Source organism: Poromitra crassiceps (genome assembly GCF_964638095.1).
Source record: "Poromitra crassiceps genome assembly, chromosome: 1".
Classification (NCBI taxonomy): Eukaryota; Metazoa; Chordata; class Actinopteri; order Beryciformes; family Melamphaidae; genus Poromitra; species Poromitra crassiceps.
Genome location: NC_139623.1, coordinates 117,622,855 through 117,640,596, shown reverse-complemented (window position 1 = coordinate 117,640,596; position 17,742 = coordinate 117,622,855). Strand labels below are relative to the sequence as shown.

The 17,742-nt window shown below is 44.7% G+C and overlaps 1 protein-coding gene across 2 annotated transcripts in view; it reads right to left on the bottom strand.

Moving 5' to 3' along the window:
• Positions 1-4,179: 4,179 nt before the first annotated feature.
• Positions 4,180-17,742, bottom strand: part of phf20l1 (PHD finger protein 20 like 1) — a 132,528-nt gene continuing 118,965 nt past the window's right edge. For both annotated transcript variants that reach the window (XM_083642906.1, XM_083642907.1), the window contains 3 exons: positions 17,099-17,226; positions 14,624-14,727; positions 4,180-5,046 (listed from right to left, as the gene is read on the bottom strand). In XM_083642906.1, the coding sequence (XP_083499032.1) occupies positions 4,919-5,046; positions 14,624-14,727; positions 17,099-17,226 (360 nt within the window). In that variant the 3' untranslated portion in view covers positions 4,180-4,918. The remainder of the gene's footprint in view (positions 5,047-14,623; positions 14,728-17,098; positions 17,227-17,742) is intronic.

Below are 17,742 nucleotides of genomic sequence, written 5' to 3'. Positions count from 1 at the left end.
TGTCCACAGACGCTGCGTTTTTATTTTTACACTCGATGATCCTTTCGCATCTGAATTATTGTATAACTAGCTGGTCGTTAACAGGTGTAACCACTCTCAAACCAGCCGAAATACTTTATAAAAAAGCCCTGAAAATACTAGATAAAAAACCCTTTTCTCATCACCACTGTCATGTCATACGTAAATATGACATGCTAAGTTTTGAGAACTTTAGAAATTTCACCTCTGCCTGTCTAATATACAAAGTTCTACATGGACTGGCGCCGCCTCCTCTTGCTGACTTCATCAAATATCGTTCGACCGCCAACTCGACCCGTGTCACCCGGGCCATCACGAACAAGGTCTGTGAGGTCCCCTTTAGAAAAACTTCCTTTAGCCAGAAGACCTTATCCTACATGGGAAGCACCCTCTGGAATAATCTACCTCCCTCTATTAGAGAATGCCCTAGTCTCGCCACCTTCAAAGGCCAGCTGAAACTATGGCTCAGATCAAACCAGCAATGTGATCACACTTAACATATCATCTGCCATGTTTCGCTGCATGCTCTATGTGTTTTATTCATTTTAGGTTTTACTAACCTTTTGTACTATTAATTTTTTGGTACTATTAATTGTGTGTTTTAATCATTTTTGGTTTTACTAATCTTCTGTACTATTAATCTTTTTTGTACTATTCATTTTTTTTCTCTTTCTTGTTTACATCAGCCTGCCATGGGACTACAGGTGGAAACTAGCCCTTGGGCTATAACCTGGCATGTTTACTGTACGGCTGTACTGTTCATTAACGTGTAAAGTCCCATTCTTTAAATAAATGAATCTGAATCTGAAAGGTGACTTGTGACCCCGAATCTAATATCCCTTGTAGCTCTACCCCATCAATGGTTACTCCTATGGTTGGGCATTGCCCAATAAACGCCTCTGTGGTCCTTGACTCTCTCCGTGAGCTATCAACCCCTGCCCCTCGGACCTCAGCAGCAGGGAAGTCTAGTTTAAATGTGATTGGGAAACAAATGTGACGCCCGTGGTGGGCTTGTAGGCGTGCACTCAATTTAAAACCCGACAACGCCACCTAGGTTTGGAGAGCCTAGGACTCTTTTAAATAACACAAATGGGGATCTAAAAACAGGTTCGTTCCATCGGGTGGAGAGCAGTTAAAACCAGTGGTGTATAAAAAAAAAGGTGAACACGGACACAGTGTAAGGAATAACAGTTTTAATGTCTAAAATATAAAATGCAACAACAGTGATCACCTAAGTCTAAAAATAAAAGACAGGGGGTTAAAACTGCAGCAGCTAAAATGTCTTCGTTAAAATACAGCAACTAAAATGGTCCGGCTAAAACTCTGGGCCAAGCCCATAAAGTGCTCGTGCTGGATGACTGGGGGAATCCGGAGTCCACCGTGCAGGGGGGGCCTCCTCTCCTCTTCGGTCAAACCTACAGACAGAAACTGTAGGGGAGTCAACCGTCCTTTGCTTATATCATCCTTATTACACGTTTACACCACAGGCACATGGAACACCGAGATGGTCAAAGACTTACTCGGAAGGGAGAGGTTTTACACTCTCCCTCTGCTGGCCGCTAGCGAGCGGTGCTCCAAGGCTGGGTTTGGGTTGAGTTTCGGTCCGGGCCTGCCCACTGCTCCTGCTGGTCCGCTGCTGCTGCTGTTGGTCTCCTGCTTCTGGTCTGCTACTGCTACTGCTTCTCCCTCTGCTGCTCTGCTGCGCCCCACTGTCAGTCACTGCGTGTCCTTTTGTGCCTTCCTGTATCAACAGTTTATATACTTCCCCCAAACAGGTTAAGTCCATCCTCTGGTGCTGTTCAATTGGTTGGCTCAGCTCTATCTATTTTCTAATAGGCCCCCTGCACTGCCTGTCTTTCTCATCGCAGGTGTGCTCCATCCAGCACAGATTGGTGCCAATAGACGCCGAATGGACAACAGGTGTGCAGCCGTGATCAAGCTTGAGACAATTAACACAAAACCAAGTCTAGAAAATAAAAGCATGCATCATTTCAAAAGGAAACACAACAACCCAAAAAATAATTAAACACTGCAAAAGAAAGAATAAAGAAATACAAAAACATTGCCTCACCGCCCGGCTCACAAACGCACCAAAACCGCCGGCTCCTCGGCGGACGATACGAGGCTTCCAGCCCCTCCAAGCCTCCAGGATCTACTGCTTGCAACCATTCAATCACTGGTCGGGTCCCTCATCGATGCCCGCCTGGAGACACTCGGGAGCCCCACGCTCCCCTCAGCAGCAGCCCAATCAGCCCCGCCCCAGGTTCCAGGCGTGTATCCCCCTTTTCAACCGGCATCTCATCCGGTGATATCAGCCCAGCCAGCTCCGCTTCAGGATCCAGGTGTGTGCGCCGAGTTCCCTCCCCTCCCCGTGCATATTCCCCCGATGAATTCCCTCGCCTCTGCTATTCCCTCCCCCGCATACGGAAGGCCATATATCCCACTTTCTGCCAACGTATCCCCCAGACTTCGGTCCAGGATCCTTCAAGGCAGAGATACTAACTTAGTCAGTATTATCCTGCCGTCTGCTGAGTGCAGCAAGGAAATAATGGGCGGCCAGGACGTATCGGCCGTCCTAAAATCTTCCGACCCCCGTCTCACCAGAGACCTATCACCAACCGAGTTCTTTGTTGCGTTCGGGGTTCTCCGTGACATAATATGCTCCGTGTATCCCAACCGTTGCACGGAGCTAGACGAACACATGGCACTGGTGCACGTTCGTGCATGCAAATATAGAGTCCGTCAAGAATGCATTGCCGTCGCTCTACCTGGCCCCACCTCCACCTGGTCGCTAGATACCAGCGCCCCAAATCCCTTTGTTTTGAGAGCGAACCGCGCATGTGCAATTTACACAGATCAGGCTGCAGCACTGGTGGAAGCCGGAAGTCCCCGGACGGCGACCGTGGCAGAAAGTAGTTGACCCAAAACAGTACACATGTAGATCATTATGAATCTACATATTTATTGCAGATTATATACTCACTATCTAATATTCCCCTCGCTCATAAAAAAATAATATATATAGGCTATAGGCCTATATATATACATTTTATTTGCCCCTGCTTTGGGTAGGTGGGGCGGCACCCTGGCGCCCTCTAGTGGCTGGCCGCCACTGGTTCATTGCTTCTTGGCGGCGGGGTTTGAAAGCTACAGCTACTTGTAGCTAAGGGGCTACAAAGGACGGTGCTGCGGCTCTACACTACAGGATTGGGGATTCAACAGCAGGTACATAGACGCCTGTTCAGATGTGCATTTACTGCGGTGGTTGAATCCCCGATCCTGTCTGCCTGGGCTGGGCTAGCAGCTAAATGCTAACTATGCTGAATGGGGAGAACGGGAGGATTTCCCCCATGCTGTCACCGCCTGAATGTATAGCGAGCACTAGTTAGCTTAGCACAATGAATGGTAGTCAATGGTACGGCTAGCCTAGCCCCAACAAGAGCAAAAAAACACAAAATGCTTCCATACTGATCATAATAATATACGGTATATAAATTATGTCTTTTCACGTCTATTTGGCATCTCAGGGCTTGTGGAGACTTGGATTATGCCAGGTGAGCAGAATGTAAGCATTTTATGTCCCCCCCCATGTTAACGAGGGTAGGCTATATAGCCGTACCATTGACTACATTCAGTGTGCTAAGCTAACTAGCGCTAGCTATTTTTCTAATACACGCACAGAGAAGAGAAGGGACTCTATCTTCTTGTCTTCCTAGTATTGGGAAGATGTCAAATAGGCAAATCTCCCAAAATGTTGGCGTGTCCCTCTGGCCAGTGGCCACAGAGCAACTCTAGTGGAGTGGAGAGGTGAAGGAATGGAACCAGCAGCTTTCTCTTTCTCGAGCTATTATTTGTTCTGGGCTCAATGCTAGGATAAAAGGTTACAATCTGCCTGATTTTAATAGCGGGACCATTTTGACTCACCACCGGTGGATCTGGATTTTAGTTGATTAAATCCTGTTAATCAGTCGACCACACCCAGTATTCTTATTTTTGTTTAATATATTTTTCTTGAATAGTTGCAAAGACATCTGTGTGGAAAGACAGACAAAATAAAAGCAATACATCTTATCCTGGATAGAAAAATAACATGTCAAGGCAGAATTGAGTCCTCCTGCTTCCCTCTGGAGCAACAGAAGACAGGACAGAGGAATTACCCAGAATAGTTTTTATTGGTCTCATGAAATTGCATAAGAATGACCTCTAAATAAAACTATCAATGTACAGCTGTATTTGCAAATCAATGTGCTAATACTTCAAAAATGCAGTCTATACAAGGTGTTGAAATACTAAATTAACAGGTTGCTTTTTCTTCAAATAGATTTTGTCCATGTTTGCTTCCATACTTTTGATCTGCTCTATTTAAAAAACGGTAAATGTTTTTATGTACATTTTAATCTACAACCCATTTGACAACAGACTGCGACCAACTCACACAGGGACCACAGACCAACTGCCACTCTCCAGCCCGGGCCAAAGCTCAACTGACTTGCTGAGTTTTGGTTACCTAAGGTTCTAATTTTTCATCATTCTTGCCTCCAATCTGGATACTTAACAATACTTGAAAAATAAAACATTGCGAAGCACTTAGTTTACTGTATCTTGAAAAAGATATTTGAATTTGAGTTGGTCTGAGTGTCTGAAAAAACAAGCCAGGTCTGCCTCCAGCTGCCTGGGAACAAAGGAGGGTCCAGGACTTTTCCATTTCCACAACAGGGCCAAACAGGGCTAGCCTGGTTCTGCAGAGCCAAAGACTGTTTTGTGTGTTTTTGTGTTTGTTTGTGTTTGTGTGTGTGTGTGTGTGTGTGTGTGTGTGTGTGTGTGTGTGTGTGTGTGTGTGTGAGAGAGAGAGAGAGAGTGTGTGTATGTATGTATGTATGTATGCGTGTGTGTGTGTGTGTCAGACTTGGCAGAGTGTACTGATGTCCTGCAGCTTGCTGAGGTCAGCCAGAAGCTGCTTGATGGAGAGCTTGAGCTGTGTGTCTGGATGCTCCAGACCTCCTGACAGCTCCAGCCAGGACTCCAGCACTGCACACAGGAGAGAGGGGGACATGACAACTACATTATTACAACATTTAACAGGGCCTAAAATTAGCTGCGGTGGAAAATCACCAAAAAATCGCCCCAAAAGTCTATAAATGAAAAAGCAAAATGAATTTTAGGCCCTGATTTAATAACATCTTGTCCTGTCAAAATATCCTCAAATACAAATAACATCCAAATTCTAGCCTTGTTAATAATAACTAGAACATTTTAAATTTTCTGTGCTTGCTTTGGCAAAAGAAGGCTTAAGGCAGTAGAATTTCATTATAAAGAGTTTCAATGTCTGAATTGAATTTTGAGTGTTTTGAGTATTTTGAATTGTTTCAACTAGCTGCAGTTATAGCAGTATGAGTAGAAAGGATAAGAGAGCAAAAGACAGCACAAGTCTATACTAGAATGACCGCAACGCGGACTTATGCCTGCGCCATTAGTTCATTCTTGAGTCCAAATCGCCATTTGAGGCAAATTGGAAGAAATTCCGTCAAGGCGCTCCTGAGATGTTGCGTTACAGAGCTTGGAAATTGGGTGTGTGAGGTCACAGTGACCTTGAACTTTGACCACCAAAATGTAATCAGTTCATCCTTGAGTCCAAGTGGACGTTTGAGGCAAATTCGAAGAAATTCCATCAAGACATTCCTGAGATATCGCGTTAATAAGCTTGAAAATGGGATTCGAGAGGTCACAGTGAGCTTGACCTTTGACCTTTGATCACCAAAATGGAATCAGTTCATCCTTGCGTCCAAGTCGATGTTTGAGCCAAATCAGAAGAAATTCTATCAAGCTGTTCTTGAGTTATTGTGTTAACGAACTTGGGAATGGAGTTTGTGAGGTCACAGTGACCTTGAAGTTTGACCACCAAAATGTAATCAGTTCATCCTTGAGGCCAAGTTAATGTTTGAGGCAAATTTGATTAAATTCCGTCAAGGCATTCCTGAGATATGGCGTTAACAAGCTTGAAAATGGCGTTGGAGAGGTCACAGTGACCTTGACCTTTGATCACCAAAATGTAATCCGTTCATCCTTGCGCCCAAGTTGACGTTTGAGCCAAATTGGCAGACATTCCATCAAGCCGTTCTTGAGATATCGCTTTAACGAACTTGGGAATGGCATTCATGAGGTCACAGTGACCTTGACCTTTGACCACGAAAATCTAATCAGTTCATCCTTGAGTCCAAGCCGATGTTTCAGGCAAATTTGATGAAACTCCGTCAAGGCATTCCTGAGATATTGCGTTAACAAGCTTGAAAATGGCGTTCGAGTGGTCACAGTGACCTTGACCTTTGACCACGAAAATCTAATCAGTTCATCCTTGAGTCCAAGTGGATGTTTAAGGCAAATATGATGAAATTCCGTGAAGGCGTTCCTCAGATATCGCGTTAACAAGCTTGAAAATGGCGTTCGAGAGGTCACCGCAGGGCGCTAAGAAGGGTGAGGCGCGCGGCCCAGCACGTAACAGGATGTGAGCTGCCAGAACTGCAAGATCTGTACAACCAGCGGTGCCTCAGAAGGTCCCTGAAGATCATCAAAGACACAAACCACCCCCACAACAGTCTGTTCTCCCTGCTACCCTCAGGGAGGAGATACAGGGTCCCAAGAGCACGCACAAATCGCTTGAGGTACAGTTTCTTCTCACAGGCCACGAGACTCCTTAACATATACAAATAGTGTAGTAGCCGTACTGTACCGCACTGCAGCTGCTACCATCACGTATGACTAATGTTCAATAGTATGTTTAATTAGGTATATGCTATTGGCACCTAAAAGAATGTTATTATGTTTAATTATGTTTAAAGTATGTTCATGCCATTTGCACATATGGGCAGTGAATACGCCACTGTCTGTGGCGTGTCTCACTGCTTTATTGCTTGTTGCCTCTTGTTTTTATTTATTGGTCACAGTGACCTTGACCTTTGACCACCAAAATCTAATCAGATCATCCTTGAGCCTAAGTGGATGTTTAAGGCAAATTTGATGAAATTCCGTCAAGGCGTTCCTCAGATATCGCGTTAACGAACATCGTAAGGATGTACGGACGGACGTACGGACATACGGACAACCCGGATCCATAATGCCTCCGGCCTGGCTATCGCTGGCGGCGGAGGTAGAAAAACAGCTAGAGTGGAGTAGAGACTGCTGCAGTAGTAGTACTAGTAATAGTATTAGCAGTATTAGTATTAGTAGAAACATTAGTAGTAGTAGTAATAATAATACAGTAGAGTAGTAGAAGTTAGGGACTGTCCGATATTTAGGTGGGGTGGTGGGGGGTAAAAAAAAGGGTGAGGGCATGTATGGGGGGGGCAAGGTAATTTATTTTGCAATAGGAGTGGCAGGCATGTAAAGTTTTTTTCTTTTCTGTTTTGCATTAGTTTGCATTGTGTTTCGCTATGTAGCCTATCCACCCACCCCCACGCAAATGGTTTCTTCCTATTTGGTCAAACTTCTGTGTGCTGCTGGCTGTCTGCTGGTTGCAGCCGAGGAGACACTTGCTTGTACTCCGGATGACAATAGCCTACTCACATGGATTACGCCCGTCAGCTCCTTTCTTATGCATATTCGCAGAGGTGTAGCGCTGTTTGTTTCGCCGGGGCGCACCTATGATACGAGTTATGTAACCACTAACGTGCAATTTTACGTTAGTCAACTAACTGACCACAGGACCAAATTATGATGTGATGACCCGCTGACCGCACATACAACACCCGCACATACAACAGAACAGTCCTTTCTGCGCATAAATGCCTTTGAAGAATATTGTTCTCATAATTTTGTGTAGGTTAAATAGAAGGCTTGCAGTCACGTAATGAGCTCTTCTGATTGACATTAAATAGATTAAAATGGCACTATATGATCGGTGATAATCAGGTACAGTAGAGCCGCCGCACGTCTCATTAAATCATAATTAGCCTATAACAGGAACCAAATCAATATCTGCTGTGCATATGGCTATATTTTCTATTAAAAAGATCACTGAAAAGTTGCTGCCCTTGCTACGCATTATGGGGAATAGCCTACAATTTCAATCCAATGGCTCTCACCCATGGCCGTAGTTTTTTTAATGATATATCATATTTTACCCCACGTAAATATTGGACAGTCCCTTCCTAGAAATGTGAAAATGTGTGTGATTGCTGGCAGTGCAAACTGTTGCTCATGTTGATGCATCACTTTGCAAATGCACATTGCACACTACCCTTTTTGTCCACAATGCACATTTTGTACTTAAAGTGTACAGTAATACAGTATATAATATAATATGCTCTACAGTGGACATTAAGGTAAAACGCACATTGCAATGTAAGAAGGCTGTACTAGTTTTGTAAATATGGATATTGTTTTCTACGTTTTTCACTTGTTATAAGTGATGTGAGTTGTGTTCATGCAAATTGCTGCTGAAATGCTGTAATTTCCCTTCAGGGATCAAGTACTCTACCTTATCTATCATCTTCTAGCTAACCAATACCTTGCATATGTGTGTGTTTTGTGCTTTTATTTGGAAGGTTTTGGACTTTTATTTTGAAGGTTTTGGGCTTTTATTTGGAAGGTTTTGGGCTTTTATTTATAAGGTTCTGTGCTTTTATTTAGAGGGTTTTGGGCTTTTAATTGGAAGGTTGGGCTTTTATTTGGAAGGTTTTGACCTTTTTATGCATATGAATTCACTCACAAAGTAAAAATATGCTAATAATTTTGCACTGTGACCTTTTTGATTTGATATTTTACATTGTAAAATATCAGATCTCTTTTCTTTTTATCCATTTCACGTAAAGCAGTTTGAATTGCCTCTGTGTATGAAATGTGCTACTGTATACAAATAAACCTGCCTTGCCTTTTATTTTGAAAGTTTTGTGCTTGTATTTGGAAGGTTCTGTGTTTTTATTTTGAAGGTTTTGTGTATAGAGGGTATGCACGTGACATCACAGAAGTCACTGCGGAGTCACACCCACTGACTGGCAGCAACGTTCAGCTTGAATGCAGTAATCAGCCTAGATAAATTACACCTGCTGCTCCAAACAACAGGGAGGAACCATAGAGAGCCCCAGGAATGAGTCCGGAAAACATCGATGCTAACACTTCCGGGTTCTTCACTGTTTTCGCCTATGGGATTTTTGAATGGGTTTTTGGCGTGATGCTTCAAATAAGGTCTCTGGGCAACGCAAGCTTAATCAAACGTGAACCAGTGTTCAGCGGGATAATCTTCACACATGAGGACCACTTTTATGAGTTTTTAAGCTTTTACGTGCCGTTAAAAGGGCGGCTAGCTAGCAAACGGCTAAATGAGACTACACTGTTGAGTCGACGGGGATATTATACATCAATAACGTCATCACTTCAAAGGACAACATGGAAATTCTCTTTCCCTCACCTGGTTCAGCCCGGGCACACATCAACAACACTCCAGGTTGTGTGGTGACGTGACGTGGAAGCCTATGCGACACTGTGTGTAGTTCTGGATTAGCTTAGCACAAGCTTTTTACTTCTAGGGCTCGCATTTACACTTCAAAACTCATGAAAGTGGTCCTCATGTGTGAAGATTATCCCGCTGAACCAGGGCCATAGCCAGGGATTTCGGGCCCCATGAAAGGATATCACATTGGGCCCACGGATGCCGCTGTCCAAAGGGCGGCGGCGGAAGATTTTGGCCATTTGGGGCCCCTGTCAGTCAAGGGCCCTTGGAATCGTCCACACTTTTCCCCCCCCTGGCTACGGCCCTGCGCTGAACACTGGTTCGCATTTGATTAAGCTTGCGTTGCCCAGAGACCTTATTTGAAGCATCGCGGCAAAAACCCATTCAAAAATCCCATAGGCAGAAACAGTGAAGAACCCGGAAGTCCAGGACTTCCGCGTTCCGACTACAAAAATACGTCATCCCTGGCGCTCTCTATTGACAGTATATGGACCAACTGAGCCCATTAGTTTTTGATACTTCAAAATGAAGCTCAAAACTCTTATTTCAGGGTAATGTTTCCTGGAGCATTCTGGGATATCTGTTCAACTCTGGAGCCCGCATTGCCCGCAAAGGGCGGGGGTGTGTCACATGAGTCGGGTCTCAGCTTGGCTGTGTGAGTCACTACTCCAGCCCAGCCTATTAGCCCCTCTTAAGCCTCCACAAAGTAAAACCGTTTAAAAAATAAAATATGCGTTATTTTGCTAAACAGACCTAATGGGGATCTATAGTTACGTGTGTCTACTAACATAAAGTTTATTTGTATATCCCTAATTACTTTACTTTACTTTATTTCATTTGGCAGACGCCTTTCTCCAAAGCGACGTACATACAGAAAATAACAAGCATAGATCATGTAACATACATAGTGGAAAGCAGAGATAATGAAAAAGATAAATAAAATAAAGAACCAAAAAACAAACAGACAGTTGAAGGTCCGTGGGCAGCATGTAAGGGAGATGGAGAAGTAAGGTTAGGGGGAGGTGAAATGGAGAGAAAAAAGATGAGTTTTTAGCCGATTGCGGAAGATGGGGAGAGATTCTGATGTCCTGACCAAGGGGGGGAGCTCGTTCCACCATTTGGGGGCGAGACAGGAAAAAAGAGGGAGCTTGAGAGCGGGAGCTTGAGAGCGGCCCTTGAGCCCGCGAAGCAAGGGGGGGGCGAGACGGCTTGTGCTAGTGGAGGGGCGGAGGGAGGGTTGGAACGGGACCAAGGGTTGAAGGTATTGGAGGGCAGTTGAGTGGACAGCTCTGTATGTGAGGACAAGGGTTTTGAATTTGATGCGTGACAGGATGGGGAGCCAGTGGAGGTCATGGAGGAGAGGGGTGACATGGGAGAATTTGGGTTGGTTGAAAACAAGGCGGGCAGCAGAATTCTGGATGAGTTGAAGGGGTTGGATGCCAGAGGAGGGGAGACCGGCTAAAAGAACATTACAATAATCAAGACGAGATAAAACCATGGCCTGAACTAAAATTTGGGTTGCTTCTGAGGTTAAAAAAGGGCGGATCTTTCTGATGTTAAAGAGGGAGAATCTACAGGAACGTGCCGTTGCTGTAATGTGGGCAGAGAATGGTGATTCCGAGATTTTTGGCAGATTGGGAGGGGAGGACGGTGGTGTTGTCGATGGATAGGGACAGATCGGATAGGGGGGAGTCGTTGCAGGGGAAGAAGAGAAGTTCGGTTTTGTCAGGGTTGAGTTAGAGATGGTGAGAAGACATTCAGTTGCTAATATCTTTGAGGCAGGCAGAGATACGGGAAGAGATATGAGAGTCCGAGGGGGGGTTAGGAGAGATAGAGCTGTGTGTCGTCTGCGTAGGAGTGATAGGATAACCCGTGAGAGGAGATGACGTGGCCCAAAGATCTCATGTAGAGAAGAGGAAAGGACCTAAGACAGAATCCTGGGGGACACCCGTGGTGAGAGTGCAGGGGTCCGAAAGAGTTCCTCTCCAGAGGACCTGAAAAGAGCGGTTAGATAAGTAAGAGGAGAACCAGGAAAGTGCAGAACCGGTGATGCCAAGGTCGAATAGGGTGGACAGTAGAATTTGGTGGTTGATGGTATCAAAAGCGGCGGACAGATCAAGAAGAGTGAGGACGGAGGAAAGAGATGAAGCTTTGGCAGAGTGAAGGGCGGAGGTGACAGAGAGAAGAGCTGTTTCAGTGGAGTGTGCAGGTTTGAAGCCAGATTGAAGGGGGTCGGAGAGGTTGTGAAGGGATTCACAAGCATGTCTCAGAGGACTTCACAGAAAATATGTCTAGCTAAATCTAGCTGACACAACAATAGCAATTACAGTAGTAATAATAACAAGATTGATGAATCTTAGAGAGAGGCAGAGAGAAAGGGAGAAAAGGGGGATGGTATGTGGGGGAGGAGAGAACAGGGAAGGGAGGAGATGGGGAGGGAACATGGGAATTTGGGGGAGGGGAGAGCAGGGAAAGGGAGGAGGTGGGGGGGAGCAAGGGGAATGTGGGGGAGGAGAGAGCAGGAAAAGGGAGGAGGTGGGGAGGGAGCAGGGGAATGTGGGGGAGGAGAGAGCTGGAAAAGGGAGGAGGTGGGGAGGGAGCAGGGGAATGTGGGGAAGGAGAGAGCAGGAAAAGGGAGGAGGTGGGGAGGGAGCAGGGGAATGTGGGGGAGGAGAGATCAGGAAAAGGGAGGAGGTGGGGAGGGAGCAGGGGAATGTGGGGGAGGAGAGAGCAGGAAAAGGGAGGAGGTGGGGACGGAGCAGGGGAGGGAGACCAGGGGTATGTGGGGGATGAGAGAGCAGGGAAAGGGAGGAGGTGGGGAGGGAATGGGAAATTTGGAGGAGGAGAGAGCCGGGAAGGAGAGGAGGTGGGGAAGGAGCAGGGGAAGGGGGGAAAGCGGAGAGAGCAGGAAAAGGGAGGAGGGGGAGCAAGGGAGGGAGAGCGGGGGGATGTGGGGGAGGAGAGAGTAGGGCAAGGGAGGAGGTGGGGAGGGGACAGGGAAAGTGGGGGAGGAGAGAGCAGGGAAAGGGAGGAGGTTGGGAGGGAGCAGGGGAGGGAGGGGGGGGCTGAGGGAGGAGGGAGCAGGGAAAGGAGAGGGAGGATGTGGGGGAGGAGGGAGCAGGGAAATGGAGGAGGTGGGGAGCAGGGAATGTGGGGGAGGAGAGAGCAGGGAAAGGGAAGAGGTGGGGAGGAAACAGCGGAAGGGGGGGAAGAGAAGAGCAGAACAGATAGAATATACTGTGGCTAGGCGATATAGTCATGAATAGTCACAGGGGACAGTCAAATTTAGCAGTCAGGTTATGTAATTACTTATCAGGCGAAAAGAGCCAATGAATAAGCAAGAAATTAATTGACATTTATCGCCCAGCCCCAGGTAGCAGCGGCACACTGGAACTAGCAGCACCTTTTTAAAAGCTTCTCTCTGTAACAGAGCTCTGTCTCTATCACCATCTCTTTTTAAAAGCTTCTCTCTGTAACAGAGCTCTGTCTCTATCACCACCTCTTTTTAAAAGCTTCTCTCTGTAACAGAGCTCTGTCTCTATCACCATCTCTTTTTAAAAGCTTCTCTCTGTAACAGAGCTCTGTCTCTATCACCCCCTCTTTTTAAAAGCTTCTCTCTGTAACAGAGCTCTGTCTCTATCACCATCTCTTTTTAAAAGCTTCTCTCTGTAACAGAGCTCTGTCTCTATCACCATCTCTTTTTAAAAGCTTCTCTCTGTAACAGAGCTCTGTCTCTATCACCATCTCTTTTTAAAAGCTTCTCTCTGTAACAGAGCTCTGTCTCTATCACCATCTCTTTTTAAAAGCTTCTCTCTGTAACAGAGCTCTGTCTCTATCACCACCTCTTTTTAAAAGCTTCTCTCTGTAACAGAGCTCTGTCTCTATCACCATCTCTTTTTAAAAGCTTATCTCTGTAACAGAGCTCTGTCTCTATCACCACCTCTTTTTAAAAGCTTCTCTCTGTAACAGAGCTCTGTCTCTATCACCATCTCTTTTTAAAAGCTTCTCTCTGTAACAGAGCTCTGTCTCTATCACCATCTCTTTTTAAAGGTGCTACAGTTTCAATGCCCTGGAACCTAAGAGAACACACATCATGGCCGGCAGAAGTAAAGTGCCTTGCTACTGAGGACGTTTCATCCTTGTTCCTAATATTACTTTTGTGTTCAGAGATGCAGATTTTTAAATCCCTTCTGGTCTTACCCACATAACATAAGCCACACGGCACTTCAAAAGATACACAACACATTTAGTTGTACATGAGATTCTACTCTTGATAAAGAACTTTTTACCAGAGTGTGGGTGTAGGAAAAACTGACCTCTGATCATGGCGTTACATTGAACACAATTGGAACAAGGAAAATTACCGTTAGGTACACTAGATAAAAAGTGTGAAGGACGTGTATGACAGTCAGCTCTGACCACCATGTCGCTTAAGTTCCTGGCTTGTTTATGAGCAAAATGGGAGGCTTAGTGTAGACCTGGCCTACTTGGGGGTCACTACACAAGATGTGCCAATGTTTCAATACACACTTTTTTATTTCCTGCGAAATGGGAGAGAAGGTTGTAGCACAAACAATGTAAAAATCATGAGAGGAAGTTTTAGGTGCCAACAAGTCATGCCGCTTCATATTTCTAACTTTCTGGAGGCTGTTATCAAGTAGTAGTAGTAGAAGTAGTAGTCAGTAGTACTGTAACCCTTAGCGCTGAATCGTGAACAGAGTTCAGAAGCCTGTTCTTCAAAATAAATGTCAGTACTGCAGATCCTTTTTATTCGTAAAAACTGGCTAAAGGGTCCTCTAGTTATTTTTATCCTTTTTCTACGTATAAACATTTTCTAATATTTCTATTTCGTACTTTTTCTACATGGCCCTTAGTGTGTATACCTTTGACGTTGTAGGTCTTACCTGTCACAGTAGCATTACAGACACAGGGCCTATGCCTTGATTCTATTGGTCTAAATAGCTGCAGGTTAGGTTGGCCAGCTTCACTGGCAGTTAGTTTTCCTTGGCAGGCACAACACAACACAACGCTGATGAAGGCTTGACGCTGAAACGTTCGTTGTGTGCCATCCCAGGTGACTTATTAAATTTCTGAAAAGACATTTTGGAGTGCTGACCTGCTTCTTCTATTACTCTTGCATGGTAAGTTCTGACTGCTCACCATCCAGTTCCTTCTCTATGAAGTCCATCCTGGAGGCCAATTGGTTCTGCACATCCTCGATATGGGTTAGCAAGTTCATCTGCCACTGAACACAGGTCCTGGTCCTGTTTGGTCAATTGGGATTATTAGTTTCATTTTTCATGGCTACTATGTTATGCATGATTTCCTAAATCCCCCCCCCCCCTTAAAAATATGTAAATATGTATATATATATATATATTAGGGGTGTCACGGTACATGTATTCGTCCCGTGAATTTACGGTACGACCCTCACGGTACCTCGTTTCACGGTACATGAAACGACACGACGAATACGTCAAATCCAGTAGCACCTAAACGCTGTTTGAACGGCATTGAATTGAATTGAATTAAACGCCACAGAAGAAGACACACCAAAACAACACAAGGGCCATAGAAATCCGCATTCACAGAATGGGACGTTTTGTGGCGATAAGCTGTTTTGCAAATTCTGTCAACATCAAGCCAACGAGGTAAGCTTGCCAATGTAACGTTACGTAGCCGCGACAAAGTCCTTTATAGTTGTGCGTTGCGGCTAAACGTTACATAACACTGACAAAGCTGTTAACTTGTAAACAAGCAACATACAGTACATCGCGTGGGATGAGTGATGCGGTCAAGCAGACATCTGCGGATGCAGACAGGCAAGCTGCGGTGAGGAAGAGGCGATGACTCCTTGTCATGTTCCAATAATCCATTAGATGACCGAACGTAATCATATTATGCTAAACAAAACTCACATCCAATAACGTTAAGGCGCTGACAGGGTTCTCTCCCGTACTTACTGGGAAAGTGAAACCCACCCTGTTGTCTGTCAGACAGTGGGGGTATCTTTCAACAGGGTTTAGAAGTTTTTCTTCTTCTGCCGTTTTATTCTTCTTCTGAACATGTAGGTATTTTGACGTTGACTAAAGAAACACTGCCGCCTAGTGGCCGCTTTTATATAGGATTCCAAATTAGTGCTTACATCAAACGCAAATGCTACATAAAACAAATACAACAGGGGGAGGGGTTGGTGGGAGTATTAGGCTACTCCACACATGCGCTCTGTTTACAAACTTGTGTACAATAAAGATTTAAAGTGGGGGGAAATGCCTTTGCCCTGTCAAACAGCTGGAATAGACATCTGAGAGGGAGGCGCACCCCACACTTTGAAAATCACTGCTCTAGAGTAAAACCTTTTTGTGTGGATTGCCTAGATCTTATTAAATAGTGGACATTTATTCATTCCCACATATTAGACACTATTTCTGATGGTAAAAATAGCGTAAAAAGCAGAATTCAGACATATTCAAAGGGAAAAAAACAGAATTTGGGATTTGTTGCTTTTTTCCCCCGTTTTCGTACCGTGCCGTATTCGTACCGAACCGTGACCCCAAAACCGAGGTACGTACCGAACCGTGACTTTTGTGTACCGTGACACCCCTAATATATATATATATATATATATATATATATATAGTACAGACATCTTTATAAAACTACGGTTTTAGCGATGCCACTCTTTCATTGGTGATACTGATACTTACAGAAGCGCATATACCGTAAATTCCGGACTATAAGCCGCACCTTTTTCCCCGTTTTTTGGCCTTTTTTGGCCCCTGCGGCTTATATAACGGTGCGGCTTATCTATGGATTTTTTCAAAAAAAAAAAAAAAAAAATCTCTTTTTTAGCACTCTTTCTAACTATAAATCCTATATAACTATAATAAGTTTTAATTTCCTCTCTTGCCCTCTTTTCACCACACTGTATGACACTGTATGACACTGTGTGCACTGTAAAAAACAACACAGGTGGTGTTGTGTTATGTTGTTTTGTTGAAATGTTAATAAATGGGAGCTTCCTCTACAATCCCCTCTGTGCATGAACCCTTACATATGGTAATTAAACATTAAAACACAAAAAAAAAAAAAAAAAAAAAAAAAAAAAAAAATACCATTAAAACACCCGCGGCTTATAGTCCGGTGCGGCTTATATAAGAAAAAAATAGTCAACTTTGAAGGTGCGGCTTATACACCGGTGCGGCTTATAGTCCGGAATTTACGGTAGTTTACTTTTTTGTAACTGCACAAGTTCTATAATGTCGGAACACTCCAATAGACATCTATTTTCACTACACACTAACATTTAGGCCTAAGTCATGATAGGCCCTCAAAGTCAGTCATACTGTAACAGGCAATGTACACCAGATGCGTTACGGCTGCATTGCGGATCGGGTAAAACTGTCGGATCGACTCTCGCCCATGTTAATTGATGGGCGATACATGTGGTACAGAAAAATTACACACCTGTTCTATTTTTGTCGGATCCCGCATATGTCTGACTGATTACATGAGCGTGGGTCTGTTCGGAGCCGTACCGCATCTGTTCCAGAGGCGGTGTACATTGCCTCTAAGACTTTGGGTGTCCCCAAGCCCCAATTTGGGGACCTCTGTTGAGCCTGAAGAATAGCCTACCTGGTTCTGGCCTGGTGTTCTGCTTGCACTGGGCTTTGTGGACTAATAGGGTTTCTTGAGGAGTATGAAGGATCTCCAGGTGTTCTACTGGCTTCTAATGGATATGAGATAACCACCACAGGCTGCTCCTGGAGAGAAAACACACAAACACAAGCACTCAGAGTGCAGATCTCTGACAGCCTCCGCTACGCCTAACCATTACCTAACCTAAAGCCAACTGTGAAGGGCAGCGCTATTACAGTATTCTACCGATTATTCGAATGATTAATCGGGTAATTGGATAAGGAATACTTTTGTGGTTCAGGCTGAAAACACAACTTAAAGCGGGACTAACCCCTAAAGCTAATTTTTTCAGCTTTTAACCAATGTATATTACTTTTGAGTTGGTGTGTGAAGGACTCTGGTCAAAATCTCCACATTTGAAACTAAACTGTTAGAATTCTAAACACTATCATTTTCAGGCAGCGAGAGTGCCCTCTGTGGGTTCAAACGGGTTCCCTCCACCGTTACGTCACGGCGAACACCCCCTTTCCCTCCCATGTGATCATTAGCTAATGCCAGAGCCATATAATAGAAGAGTTGCAACAGCTCCATTCTCTCCAATGGACCAGTTTTTTAGCGAGGATTAAGCAGGGCTGTCCGTT